The 14,534-nt window shown below is 41.3% G+C and overlaps 1 protein-coding gene across 1 annotated transcript in view; it reads right to left on the minus strand.

Moving 5' to 3' along the window:
- The window catches only part of MED13 (mediator complex subunit 13), a 92,748-nt gene that overhangs the window by 6,870 nt on the left and 71,344 nt on the right, over positions 1-14,534 (minus strand). The window contains exons 14-26 of the mRNA XM_018556663.1: positions 14,261-14,460; positions 12,817-13,013; positions 11,672-12,597; positions 9,657-9,824; positions 9,108-9,331; positions 8,702-8,891; positions 8,109-8,544; positions 7,664-7,883; positions 6,642-6,833; positions 2,509-2,732; positions 2,257-2,399; positions 1,144-1,302; positions 560-733 (exon numbers count right to left, since the gene is read on the minus strand). Coding sequence (XP_018412165.1) covers positions 560-733; positions 1,144-1,302; positions 2,257-2,399; positions 2,509-2,732; positions 6,642-6,833; positions 7,664-7,883; positions 8,109-8,544; positions 8,702-8,891; positions 9,108-9,331; positions 9,657-9,824; positions 11,672-12,597; positions 12,817-13,013; positions 14,261-14,460 — 3,453 coding nt within the window. The remainder of the gene's footprint in view (positions 1-559; positions 734-1,143; positions 1,303-2,256; positions 2,400-2,508; positions 2,733-6,641; positions 6,834-7,663; positions 7,884-8,108; positions 8,545-8,701; positions 8,892-9,107; positions 9,332-9,656; positions 9,825-11,671; positions 12,598-12,816; positions 13,014-14,260; positions 14,461-14,534) is intronic.

The raw sequence follows: 14,534 nt of genomic DNA on the forward strand, positions 1-14,534 counted from the left end.
ACAACGTTTTGTTTCTTTTACTTACTCTGCTGTACATTTCCTATTTCACACCTCCTCAATCCGTATGCCATGTTGTACACTCCCTATTCTGCATCACCTCATTCTGTACATTGCCTATTCCACACCACCTCATTATATATAATATGCCACACTGACCCATTCTGTACACTGGGTTGTACATTTTAATTTTCATATCCCTTTCTATTGCTGTACATTTTGTATTCCACAGCTAGAAAATGAAGGTTAAAATGACATTTCATGCAATGATGTCCCCTCTTTCCCGACAACTTCTGTCTATAGAACCGGTCCCTGGTAATGTACTGCCTATGCCGACCGCTCTCCAAGCCGGACTTTGATTTGACTGCTATCGTTTGCAGCACATAACTGCTATTGAGAATATACTAAAAGGAATGTGGTTCTTAAATTTTTAACAAATGTTTTCAAGAACGAGTGCATGTCTAATGTACAGTATATGCAACTGTCACTTTATGCATTACTGTTACAAGATTTAAAAAAACAAACAGAAAAAAACCCCCACTAACTATGCACCAACACTTACCATTATTTGAACTGAAAAGGTTCTCATTTGTGTTGCTTGCTGATGCTACTTGGACAAACGCAGATGTGGGGAAAACCAAGATATGCGTGCATGATGTATCTTGGGGGGTATTAAGTTGAGAAGTCATAGTTAACGTGGTGCTCCGACCAAACACAGAACCTGTTGATACCGAATCTGCAAAGAGAAAAAAGTAAGTACTCTACAGAAATGCATAGATATCGGTTTTACACTTTCAGAACTAACATCACTATTCTCTATAGGTTGAACTTAGTGTCTTTTTTCAACCTGACGAGCTATGTAGCTATTGAAAAAAGAAAACAAAAACTAGGTTTACATAAAAAAGGTGTAACGTTTTTGGGTATATACCCAATACATAGCTGAGCACAACACACATTAAGACAGGGCACTCTGGCAATCTACGGGGCAAATAAAGCAATGCCAAATAACTGAAGTCAAATTAAGTTGGCTCAGATACTTGGGAGAGCTGCCACACCAAAAGTTGTATTTACAGCAGATAAAGAAAATCCCAGTAAATTCAGTTTCTAAAACACTAATTAAAAAGCCTACAGATAAGCAAGACATACCTGGCATGATCACAAATGACCCTTGTGGCTCCATTGCCACCAGACAAGCACTTAGTATGCTGGGAGAGTCTGCTGCTGATATACCGCACATCCTGCAAGTATCCTTTAACCTCTTGCTCAGTGACTGAAGATTGCGCCGACTCAATAAACAACTCCAATCTGTAGAACAAATTTGATAATCATTTTTTATACAAGTCTTTTATAACCATTAGTTATTAACCACTTCAAGACCAGGTGTTTAGACCCCCTTCCTGGCCAGGCCATTTTTCAGTGATTGCTGCATTGGATCGCAACAGAACGCATCTTTCTGCAGCTCCAGCACTGAATGAACAGGAATGAACAGGAGGTGATGTAGATCACTTCCCAGTCATTCATAAATGGGGACACAGTAAAACATACTTGGGGGAATGTATAAAAATCTGGAGCAGCTGTGCATGGCAACCAATCAGCTTTGAAAAAAAAAAAGCCGATTGGTTGCCATGCACAGCTGCTCCAGATTTTGTCTGCTCCAGTTTTGATAATTTCCCTTCACTAGGTCTTCCATTATATACAAACACTCAGCGATCGCTGAGTGCTTGTACCCGCTCTCTATCCTTACTCCTCCCCCGCACTGGCCTCCCGTGAGAGCTGTCTCTGCCCTCACACCGCCGCTCTCTAGATCTGTCACAGGAGGCTGATCTCTCCTCTCGCACCACCCCGCCTCCTGTGACAGATCAAGAGAGCGGCAGTTCTATGTACATCACTTCCCATTCATGCATAATTGGGGACACAGTAAACATCCTATGTCCTCAATTATTTATTATCACTGAGTGCTTGTACCCGCTCACTATCCTAATCTCCCCTGACAGCCGACTCTTCCCCTGCCGGCCCGGCCTCCTTTCACAGGTTCTAACTCTTCTCCACTCTATACTACCAAAAAAAAAGATACATTAGTAGGAATGTATTACATTGCTATAAATTACTACTGCAAACTCTTCAAAAGGTGCATTGACATGTTAAAATATAACCATTCCAAATGAAAGCATGCACACAATGAAAATATGCTGGTGCCCATTACAGACATCTGAGGAGCTTAACTTGCAACGTGATTATAGACATTCTGTCATCACATACCTTTTAACTCTCCATGACCTATTCTTCCCAAGCGACCAATGACTACCCTCCATGGCAAAGAACTCATTTGCACAAGTCCTTGGCACCATTCCCATAATTTCTGAAGGCCACTGCGACGAGCAGAGCCCTTTTTCCTCCTAGCTCTGTAAATTCAAACAAATACAAAAACTTGAGGCAAAACCACATTTTATGGAGTATAACTTTACAAGACTTTATGAGGCATAAGAAATGTAAGTGTGGCATGATGCTTACCGATTTTGCACATCGATATTTATGATGCAGGTCTCCAACAGCTCTCCATAGAGGTCTGTGCAAGATGCCAAGAGCCATTTCTGATCATGTGATAGGCAGTATCCAAGGAAAAGAACATTATATTTTTGACCAGCCTCTCCAAATGTTTCACCAAGTTCCGTCTGTTTGTCTTTAACTGGTGCCAGAATAAAAGGTGGTGTGTAGAGTCGAATGCAATCTGGTCTCTAAACAAAGCAAAAACAAAGTTTAATTTAAATTCTTTAGGTTAACAAACCACTAAAGTGTTACTGAGATAAGAACCATACCTGGCCTAACAAGCACCTAAGGGTAACAGTGTTACAGCAGCACAGCATAAGGCTTTATACAGTTCTACACGTCAAGAATCCCATCCAGTCCTAAATCCTTCCTCCTGTCCTGTAAGGCCCCAATTACACGCACACCTGTCAATTCTGATCAGCAAGAGATCCGTGCACAGATCCCCTGCTGATCTGAGCAGTATGGATCGGATGTCACCGTTGTAATATCTGTGTCTGTGCAGTTTTTAACTTTATTTCGCCATGGAGAGAAAATTTGAATTTACGAGACCCATGTTAGGACTATGGGGAGTTGGATGTAAACTGACGTGGCCATTTACATCAGATTTCCCCACAATCTGTCATGATTAGGTCCACCAAAATAGAACTCTGTTCCATTTCATTTTCCAGACCTGGCTGGAGTCTGGGGGTAATCGGATGTAAACTGACGCCCATCCTTTTAGATCAGGCTGCTCATAGTCTAACATTGGGAATCTGGTCAGATCTTCCTGAAAAACCAACAGATCAGACCACCTGTCTGAATGGGGCTTTAAACACCAGAGAGTCTCAGCATTAAGAGCCGAACGCCCCTGGTTAAAACCTTAGCCACAAAGTGGAGAGAAGTTGACACCTTGTATACAGCTTGGCCACAAGTTCCAGGGGATACTTCAAAAACTGATTTGAACACTAACCGATACTTGAAGGCATCAGTGCTTAGAAACTTAAGTGATCAGCTGGCCTACAGAAATTCCTTCAGTAACATTCTATTTTCTTTCTCAGCAATTGAACACAGGAATTCAGATATCAGGACATCCAAAAGCAGTCCAAATGAGAGACCAACACAGCAACAACCACTAACAGGCCCAACAATGGGAACTAGGGACTGAATGAGGAAGACCCTACCAGATATGTGGAGCCTGCCACCACAACCAAACTTGATTAAAACTAGTGTGTTCTGCCAGTTGATTAGCCAAGGAGGGACTGGGGCCCTAAGGCAATGACCCAAGCTCACCATGCAAAAGCTAAGCTGTATCTAGTTGAGAAAGCCTCTCCTCCATGTCCAGATGTTAACAGTTAAAATGAACTGGCTTCCAAGGGAATCGGTGCGAGCAAGGCCAAAACTTGCAGTATCATCCAGCGCAGGAACCAGACTCTCTCTCCTTTTGCAGGAAGGATTATCATTCCTTCTCAGTGGTAAAAGGCACAGCAGCACCTCGATGGTATCCAATGGAGTCTGAACCCGGAGGCCTACCCAAGGTGAGATCCCACAGTGTAGAAGAAACCACTCGACCTGGACTTTCAGGCTGCTTCCAGTCGACCCAAAAAAAAATACCTCAAATAGCAGGTAAAATGGAAAGGTCTTTACCTCTGAAAGACCCAAGGCTAGAGATAGCAAACTGATCCTCCAAATGTAGGCAAGTGCATACTGCATAAATCAGGACTGAAACATCCTCTTGTAATTCGGAAGGAGACTGCAGTTTTTCCAAAACAGTCTCTTCAGAGATAGGACTGTTGGGACTCTGATTCGGAGTCAGAAATGGTCACACCAATTGGTGGGGAAGGCACTAGAGCATGCTTGGAACTTCTGTGGTCAGTATCTGGGTAAATTTGGCCACAAAATCATGTCTGACTGCAATAGAGGCACCCCAACAACAGAGTAGGGGACTCCGCCTCACCTGACTAAGCTAAGGCAGACTCCAATGATGTAGAAACTATAATCACAGGGTCTCTGGATTCCAGATGTTGTTGTCCTCAAAGTGTACTTAATAGATGTCCTGGAACCATTAAGAAATTAATGGCTGGGGTCACCCTTAGCAGAACTGTCACCTCTGTGTTTATGTACACACATGTTGCGACCCTGTAGCTGTGACGCAACTAGACCAAATATGAGGCAGCTAAAGGTTGGATGGCTGAAGGTGACCAGGTCATTGTGGGCAAACAATAGGAAAAGACCAGATATCAGACTATCATGTAGTGCTTTGCCAAAGCAAGACCAGTATTGGGATAATTGTCTCCAAGACCCCTGGACGCCTTACAATCTCACAATATTAGTCGTCACTATGTCGCTCTGATGAAGGGTTCCTGCGAGGTCCCGAAACATTATCCTCTGATGACATGACGTGACATTCTTCAAAAAATCAATGAAATACTGAAACTGTACTTTGTGTGCTGGTGACCCACTGCGATTACTCAGTATTGGGATAATACAGCCTCTATGCCAAATGGCGAGGAAGAGAATTGCGACACTAACAAGCAGATAACATCAGCGCTTACTCACTCGGCGTTAAACCGTTCCACGGTAAAACCGACAGTAGCAGAAAATTTAAAAGGCACCCAGTGATGCAAATAAAGATGGGTCCTGATGCTTAGCCCCATCAGCCTACTCAACATAGTGAGCCTTCAGAGACAGCAACAAGCGCTGAAGCAATGTCATGGCTGTGGACCTGGAAAGCGCTCCATCGCTAATTTTTACTAGTACTGTTGACTGGAAGATGCCACAAGTGCAATCGAATGGCAAAGACCACATTCCAGACTAGCCTCCTAACATCCATTTCAGCAAGTCTGGGGTAGGGCATTCCAAAGTCAGGCTGAGGAAAGTATGACCCAGATAGTTGCCTTGAAGAGACCAGCTCAAGTAGCAATGTAGTGAGGAATCTTGATTGAAGTCAATTGAGAAAGTATGCGAGAATAAATCAAAGAAAAAAAAAAGGCTAGCAAAAAACTGGTTAGACTTTTCTCAGCAGAGCTGAAGATTATGTCCGTCCTTCTAGGATGGACAGACTAGAAAGAAATAAAAAGTGTATAATCCTTCTGTAGGTGGCAGTATAACCAGAGATATGAATTCCTGTGTCCCTCAATGGACGAGAAAGAACGAATACTTGTACTGAGGGAAATATACAGGCTGCCACTGCTGAAAGCCTAAAAAGTGCTAGTTGCGAGAGAAAGGTCAAGTAACTGAAGTCTTTGAATTGTGTGGTAAGACTAGATATTGTTAAAAAATCAGCCATACAACGTGGTAAGAGATATAGATATAGAGATATAGATATAGAGATATAGATATAGAGATATAATGCGACGCTCGGCGAGGTAAGTAAAAGAAAAAAAAAACCTGCAGCGGCCAGTCAGGCGAGAGGAGTTCCAGGTGGGGTTCTAATTTAGCTGGCAGGCACCTCTAAGCCAGCTAAATTAGGACTCCACCTGGAGCTCCTCCCACTGGACCAGCGCTGCCGCTGACTCGTCCCTGCTCTCTCCGGCACAGTGAGTGAGGGCAGATTTGGAGGAGTGGGGGGGTTCTATTAAGCAACTACGGTATATATTGCCTGCACTGTATGAGCAGTATATACTCTATGTACTACAGAGTACTTATAGAGTACACACTGCTCGTACAGTGCAGACAATACATTTACAATTATACTCTAACATGAATGGATTAAATGATCTATATGTAGCCCTATACTATGGATCATTTAACCCAAATAGTTTTTATGATAATCATTTTTAGAATGTATTTAGAGTGGGAATACACAAAACTCCAAAAAGGTGAGAAAAGAACAGAGCTGGGAGCTATGGCAGGGAAATCTTACCAATGGAATCCCCAACAGACAAAAAACACAGGACGACCCAGCTGCCCAACTTATCTATTAGGCCAAGTGACTTCTGAGTGGTTAGACCAAATATAAGTTGTCACAAGTCAAACATGAATAGGATCGTTTACACAGCCCTGTATATTCTTTAACAGATATTTGTATCGTAAACACAAAAATGATCCTACAAAGTGAATTATATCAAGCAAAACCAAGACGCACAATGAAGCATTTTAGAAACAGTCATAACACTTACTTCTGGACTCTTCAGGGCATTTTCTATGGCAAGCCCTGGCCCAAAGCCAGTTAACGTTTTCACATTTGTTGAATATGGAAGTGGTCTTCGGCACTGTGTAAACACTGAGAAAGCTAGTGACTTTAAATGCTGGGTGTAATTCTGACGGTCTTCATGTCTTACTGGCTGGAGGAGATACTGACATGGAACAATCTAAAAAAAGTAAAAACATTTATATGAGGATTCCTGGTCCATAAAAATATCTGCATTTATTAAAGGCAGGAAAGGAATTTAGAGAAATAAAATGGCATACTGGAAACACCCAGGAGGAGAATTTATCATAACGGGAGCACAGAAAATCTGGAGCAGTTGCCCATGGCAACCAATCAGCTTCACTGTTCAGTTAAGGTTTGAAAATTAAAGCTGGAAGATGATTGGCTGCCATGCACAGCTGCTCCAAATTGTGTCTGCTCCAGTTTTGAAAAACACCCTCTCCAAGTGTTGCTGTCTTTAGATTTACATGTTGCTCATGGGCTGACCAAGAATGGGTATCATTTTGTAATTATCTTTGTCCATTTTTATGTTTGCACTCGCAAGTTATCAATAAGTGCAAATAACAGTGTATAATAGCAGTCACCTTGGGGTTCCCACAGACCTTTACTACACAGATAAATCTTCTGTATGTACTCCAGTAGTCCCAAGATTAAGGACATACTATTAACAAAAGAGTCATTATTCCATTTTGGAGCTAAAGACAAGCTCCCAACATCCCTTGAGCTTCACTCTTCCAGGTCTGCCATTAAATACCTTACCTAGAAGGTATGGTGGTAAAGAGGAAGCAATCATGCAGCTTCAGCTACAGAAGGGTTTATCTTCTTGATACATAAAAGACAACCACATGCAATGCAATGAAAGTTGTCTTTATTTTTAAACATCTTTGTTTTACTGGGAACTATAATGGTACCTGTTAAATATTTGCCCTTTTAGGGAACATTTGACTAATAAACCACAAAAACAAATGTATAATAAAAACCAAATGCTACCTGAACAGAAACTGTATTGCGAAGGTGTGGTGGGAGAGTGTTCAATAGTTCCAGAAAGCAGCGGAGTAGCCCTAATGTCCAGACACTGGACGAACCTGAGCCCTCATCACTGTTTTCATAATTAAATGGATCAACAATATAGACCACAATGGCTGGTGGATAAGTGATAGCATGAGAGTCTCCGTCTGTTGGAACTCCAACTTTATCGCGGTCCATGGTACTGCGAAAAGAAAAAAAAAGAAAATAAGGCAAAATATTTAAAAAAATCTTTTTTGCATACTGCATTTGTTATATTACATCCACCTGCCTCTAATTCTGTATTTAAAGTGAAAAGTTGCTATTATGACACCAGCAAGAAAGCTACAACAAAACATATAATGAAACCAAGATAATAATGAAGCCAAATGAAAAAAGAAAAAAAGCTGAAAAGCATATTGTTGCTTACCTTTCTGTAACCTCTGATGCAGCCGCTGCAGCAGCGGCAGCCTGTTCACTCGACACTCCAGTGGTTTGTTGTATGCTTGGTGGCTGCTGCTGCACTCCTGGATTGTTCTGAGAAGAGATAACCGGTGCTGGGATTGAGCTGCTGTTATTATTCATGCTCCCATAGGGAGGAAAGTTGCTGCTTTTGTTTCCAGTTATGGAGTTAGCCACAGTTGGAGCAGAGAGGACTGGGGCAGTTGCAGAAGGCAAAGTATTATTGTTTGGCGTTGCTGCTGATGAGTTATTTGTTGGAGCAGGGGTCAAGGAGGAAGGAGTGCTTGGATTACCAGTGCTCACTGGTGGAGGAGGCTGAGAGGATGATGCCGGGGAAACAGATGGTGCATGGTTGGGTTGGCAGAGCAAAGAGCTGTCCAGTGGTTGGGAGGCAAGGTACGGACCTAAAGAGGAAAAATAATATTAGCCTGTGTACTATAGAAAGAAGTTACCTCTGAAGTAGTGTTTAGTGTTAAAGGTTTGAACATTTAAAAACTGGTACAGTATGTAAAATCTAAAGGTGCATTTGTTCAACAGACATACAAAGGCAGAAGGCTATACCTAGCTCATATTTGCACACTTGAGCATACAGTCGCAGTTTGGTGAATGCTTCATTGCTGCTGTTAGCTGCCTGAGAAAACCATTCTGTAACTGACTTTTCTGAAACTTTTTTTGCTGCAGTGGCCCCAACTCGCATGATTCCATCTGTCAGTTGTTTGGAAATTGCACGATGCTGTCCAAGCCTACAAGACTAAAAACACAAACTTACATGTATTAAGACCAAGTTAGAAAAAAGATTTTACAGCAGTAAAAATGAACATGCTAATGAACGTTGGAATATATACAGTAAAGAGAGCAATTGAGAGGTTGCCTCTGTACTGTAGTAATAACATATTGACCTATTATACTAGTTTGCACATTTTGTTGCTACTTTATCAGTAAAAATGAGTGGGTGCACTTTTCTTACCTCGTACATTGCCGTGAGATCCCGAAAAAAGCTTTTGGCTCCATTTAGGAGAGCCTCGTTTTCTGGACACACCACTACATAAGCAATGTCTCGTTGAGATCCATATGGCTCCAGCATCAGCCTTTCCCAGTAAGGCAAAGCAAATGGAGAAAGCACCAGAAAATCATAGTCATACCCTACTAGAAATGTAGGAATTGGCAGTGGTTCTGGGGATTCATCCGTTCCTAAGAAAACAAGGTCCAAAGTTACTGAATGCTTTCCCTTTACTGAATGTTAATGATTGTTTTAAAATGAAGTATTGCAATTTGATTAATATCACAGAAGTATGACATTTGTTTGATATGCTGTGGAAGTATCAAAGCTTCTGCCATTGTCTAGTGCGTTTAAAGACAACTGTGCAGGACTGTTTCACATAAAAGATCTCTCCGTACCACTGGAAACAAATGTAAGGATGGAGACAGTGTCATTACAGGTTGAAAAGAAGCATCCTAGGTTGAAAAGAAGCATCCTATCAAACATTTTTCAAATTGGTTATAAATGGTTTCTTACCATATGACCCACGGCCAGCCATTTTGTGAAACTGTTGCCATGTTAAAGGCCCTTGCACTCCCCAAGATCGGACAGTTCGCTTTTTCTGAACTGCATCCTGCAGAACAGGTTGCAACGAAAGAAGCATACGCAGGATGTCTTGGGAACACTGTTTGCTTGAGTCTATAGCTACAGAAAAAGAAGAAAAAAAAAGGTCTCAGGCATACAAAGTGTTACAAGTAGGGGAAAAATGCAAGTAGGGAGACTGTAGGTCATACTCCCTGGAAAACATGTGCAAATAATCACCTTCAAAAAGGAGAAAGGATTTCTAAATTAGGATATTACTCAGCAGTACTTATGAAAGGGCTTAGTTGAATTTTTTCATTTTTGTATCAGCCTGCTACATGTATCTGAAAGTTAATACTTTCCATAAGTGTCATTATTCACAAATATGATGAGGATTAATACTTCTAGGTAAGCATTAAAAGAAAAAAAAAAAAAGAAGAAGCTTTTCTTTTACATGGAGTAACACAAATGAACAAATAACAAGGCCTATTTTAAAAGCACACTATCTTGAAAACTGCCCCTTGATCTAATCAGCATAAACCTATAAAGACAGAGGAAGGCATCTGTTCTATGCAGCTTTAAAACTCTATTTCGAGAAAGAACAGGGGTGACTGCGCTCACAAATGGCATTATGCTTCTATGTTTGTTAATTTGCAAATACATCCTAAGAAAATTGATGTACACAGCATTGCCTTAAATCGGACCTTTACACATATCTTTAAACTAACAAACACCTTTAGAAAGGTTTAGTAATGACAATCTACAAACACATACTTCTAGATAATTGCAGGCTTTGTATTCTTTACACCCCTTATTTCTCTTTTCTTCCCCAGTCTTCCGACAGTGGCCACGCTTACTAAGGGCTGATTTCTAGCTCTCCCTTTACTTCCTGGATTACTGGCACATGTGACTAGACATGTGATCATGCACATCATCTCAGGGGAGGAAAATGCCTTTCCCTGAGATCTCATGACATTACAGATAAAATTTCCCATCAATGTTCTGCTGATGACAAGACAATCCCAGTGTGCATTGCTTTAGAAAACCGAAGTAATTTTGCCCTGTGAAAGCAGGAAGTGAATACTCTGCAAGTGTAAGTATTTCAGAATCACAGCATTTTACACCTGACATGTCTATGTTATTATTAGTCATCATACATAGAGAGATCCATCCTGTGTCCCAGTACGGACGCCCGCACCGATGAGCGTACGGCCGTGTCCTCCCATATGGAAGAACAGGCTGCTATGTACAATCACACGCAGCACCTGTCCTTCCCGGGAACGGCCCGATGCGGCCGTGCACGTCGCAGGGATCTGTACGGCCCCACTCTACGCTGTGTGAATGAGGCCTTAAGGTCCGTGCATGGTGTATGATGCACAAATCAATCTTAGGACATGCTTCTACTATCTGGAATTTTAAAATCAAATTTTAAAAAACAAACATTGTGCAACGACAAGCTGAAACAGCAGTTCCCTGTCCGTTGTATACATCAGTGGTGGTCAATTTACTTGATATAGGGGGCTAACATTTTTTGGGTGGTCTGTGTACCATTGTTGGAAATTTACCTTCACTAGCTGTCCCAGAGATGCAACAAGAAGTTAGAGGAAATCTCCTAAAGTTAGGGTGATTCCCTTTTTAGAAAGATGTCCCCAAACAGGTGTCCTTATTAGACAAACAGGTGTCCTTATTAGACAATAGCTTCTGATCTCTTGTTTTGGGGACAACTCCAATTTAATTCTCATTAACAACTGAAACCAGTAAAGAGGAGGTAATCTCGCTGATGGGGACTCAGAATGCATACAAAAACTTGAGGGTCTAACTCTAGATACTTTTTAAGACCGTCTACAGCTCAGAGTAACTCCCACCTTTCTGCCAAAAAAAACAACACTGCAGTGATTTTAACACATTACCGTCAATATGACAAATACTGAAACATCATAAAAAAAGTGTAGTACAACTGTCACACTAACCATTTCTTTTAGACCAACTATGCAAACAAGAACTTCTCACAAGTGCTTCATCAACTCTGCCTCCTGACATGTTATCCATAAACTGTCGGCCATGCTCCAGTGCTAAGTAGCAATCATTGCAACAGTCCTGTTCTTCCACACGAGATGTGTAGCTTACAATGCTGGTTTTGGTTACTGGCTCTTGATCCATAATTCCAAATGGAGAGAATAAATTAGTGCATTGATCATGGAGAAGTAGTATCAACTCATCAGGCATTTTTTCAGGATCCCTTAGCCCAGGGTTATCAGTTACTGCAGTTCTTAGGGCCTCAAACCGCTTCTCCACTTCCTTACCACAGTCTGTGTGTCGCCCAATTATATCCAGTTCATCCTCCAAAAACAATCCTGAACTGTTGCCAAATTTCCGATTCATTACCGCACTAAAGCCACATGTACAGCGATACTGTACTTCCTGGGCAGGATCAGGGATATACACTCCAACATCTGCTCCTTTAATGTTCATGTTGCAGACGCAGATACAGCAGCTATCGAAATTGCAATCTTTGAAAAGATTCATCACAGACTCTGAAAGGATGAGGTTGACGTAAAGGCTGTGGGCCTCGGGGATTGATGGTACAGTGGCAGGCTCTACAGAGTTCAACGGTCTGCAGGTTGATGGTGTGGAGGCTGGAGAATACAAATCAGAGTTTTCATACTTGACTGATCCCTGAACACTGGCCGGACCACCACCTGCTCTCGGAGTACGTGGCGTTCGGGGAGTCCTTGGAGTTGGAGCAGAAAAGCGAGGCGTTGCAGGAGAAGGAAGGATACCTGCGCCACCATTGCTTGGTGGGGCACTATTAGACATTCCAAAAGGTGTGTGCGTTTGTGGTGTGTAAGTCTGAACATATTCCTGATCAATTGCACTGCTCACACTAGAAATATTCCTGAGGCAAAAAAACAAATGGCTGTTAATACAGGGGTAAGGACCACATAACTAAAGTATTTTAACTATAAAAATTAAAAGTAAATTAACAAAAAAAGGAGGGAATTTACATGCAAGTTTGAAAAGGCAAAAGGACAAGCCAGACTGACACCAGATATCACAAGTAAATGAAAACTACATGTGGCTACTGGTCATATATGAAAAGGTTTAAGAATCTTACCCATCTTTAATGAAGGGCATTGCAGGTACAGGAGGAAGGAGGTCCAACTTTCCAACAGTCCAACTGGGACGGTAAATGCATTCATCTGGCAGCTTGATGGGTGCAAAACACTGGCTGGGAAGAGTCTTTAAAGGGGCAAACATAGAGCACCCCACCATCACTTGACAGGTCTCTGGTTTGTATACAAAGGAGAAATCCTGCCACAAAAAAGAAATTAGTACCCTGGAATGGCAAACTACTTCTATACTTTCTGCATTTTGGTAAATTAAGAACAAATGCTTTACATCATGTATACAGCAGTGGTGTAAATGCAGTTTACATTAACAAGACACACACTATTTTGAAATTGTATGTTGGGGCAGATGTATTTGAGCTTTCGGATTACAAGGATACCAATGTTAAAGATTTAAAAGTGAAAAAAAAAGTGAAAAAAAAACTGAATAGTAACAGAGTGAAAAGGCTCCCTTTACTCCTAGGTACATGCATGTCTGACATGTCTATGTTATTATTAGTCATCATACATAGAGAGATCCATCCTGTGTCCCAGTACGGACGCCCGCACCGATGACGCCAGATTTCGGATTACAAGGATACCAATGTTAAAGATTTAAAAGTGAAAAAAAAAGTGAAAAAAAAACTGAATAGTAACAGAGTGAAAAGGCTCCCTTTACTCCTAGGTACATGCATGTTATGACATATGTTAACAAGTGCACTCCCATTACTTCTAAACATAACCCCAACACACATAAACCTTATAAAAAAATGTATTTTAGTGAAAACGGAGATCCAAGCTTGAAATGTGTCTCCTGGGAGCCTTTTCAAGCTTGGATCTCCTGTTTCAAGTATGGCCTTATTGGATTTGACAAATTCCTTGCTCAAACTAGATTGGGATGTTTTGCAGTAGTGAACTGTAAAGCCATGTGGGCCCGGGTTATTTTGGCGTTTAACAGTTTCCTTTCTTTTTTTAACTTAACTTTGTCATTATCAGGGGACTCCCTATGTGAAAGCAAAGTGCAGGTGTTAGGTTTTCTTGGAGATATCAGGAAAGCCCTAATAGTTCCGTCTGTGGCAGTGAAATGGTTAAGGTCCATTACCATGTGAATAGAGTCTAACAGAAAAGGCAGTGGGTGTGAAAAGGATCTCAGCCGATTATAGCCAAGATGCCACTTTGTGTTTGCCCTACACTGCCATTCTGTCAAATTATGCAGTTAAAAAAAGGTCATACCACTGCTAGCAGTAATTTCATTTTTAAAATAGGTCACTTTGAGGTGCTTAGTAAGGCTGCTATAGGCAATCATGGAAATGGTGGTGAACGAGCAACATAATACACACTTCTAGCTTAGCAGTTGAACCTATTTATCTGGCTTGCTCAAACAGTACTAAGAGTAATTGTTGTGTGCAAAGAATCAGATTTCAGTTTACTGCAATATCCTATGAAGATTACCTTAATTTCAGTGTGTTTGGGGCTGCAGAATCCTTCTTCAACTTCTATTTTAAACTGGGCAGTTATTCCATCAAGTGTTGCGCCCAGTGTGGAGTCCATGTTGTTATACTCTTTGCTGTTCATGTTCATAGGAGAAAATCCCATGAAGTGTTGCTCCAAAGATGGTGGAGTGGGATACATTTTATGAAGATCGGCTGTACCTAGGGAACAATTTGGTAGCATTTGTTTAAACTGCATGGTATTTAAAAAAAAAAAAAAAAAAGGGGGGGCAGTC

Source organism: Nanorana parkeri, unplaced genomic scaffold, assembly GCF_000935625.1.
Source record: "Nanorana parkeri isolate BGI_ZX_2015 unplaced genomic scaffold, ASM93562v1 scaffold245, whole genome shotgun sequence".
NCBI classification, from domain to species: domain Eukaryota; kingdom Metazoa; phylum Chordata; class Amphibia; order Anura; family Dicroglossidae; genus Nanorana; species Nanorana parkeri.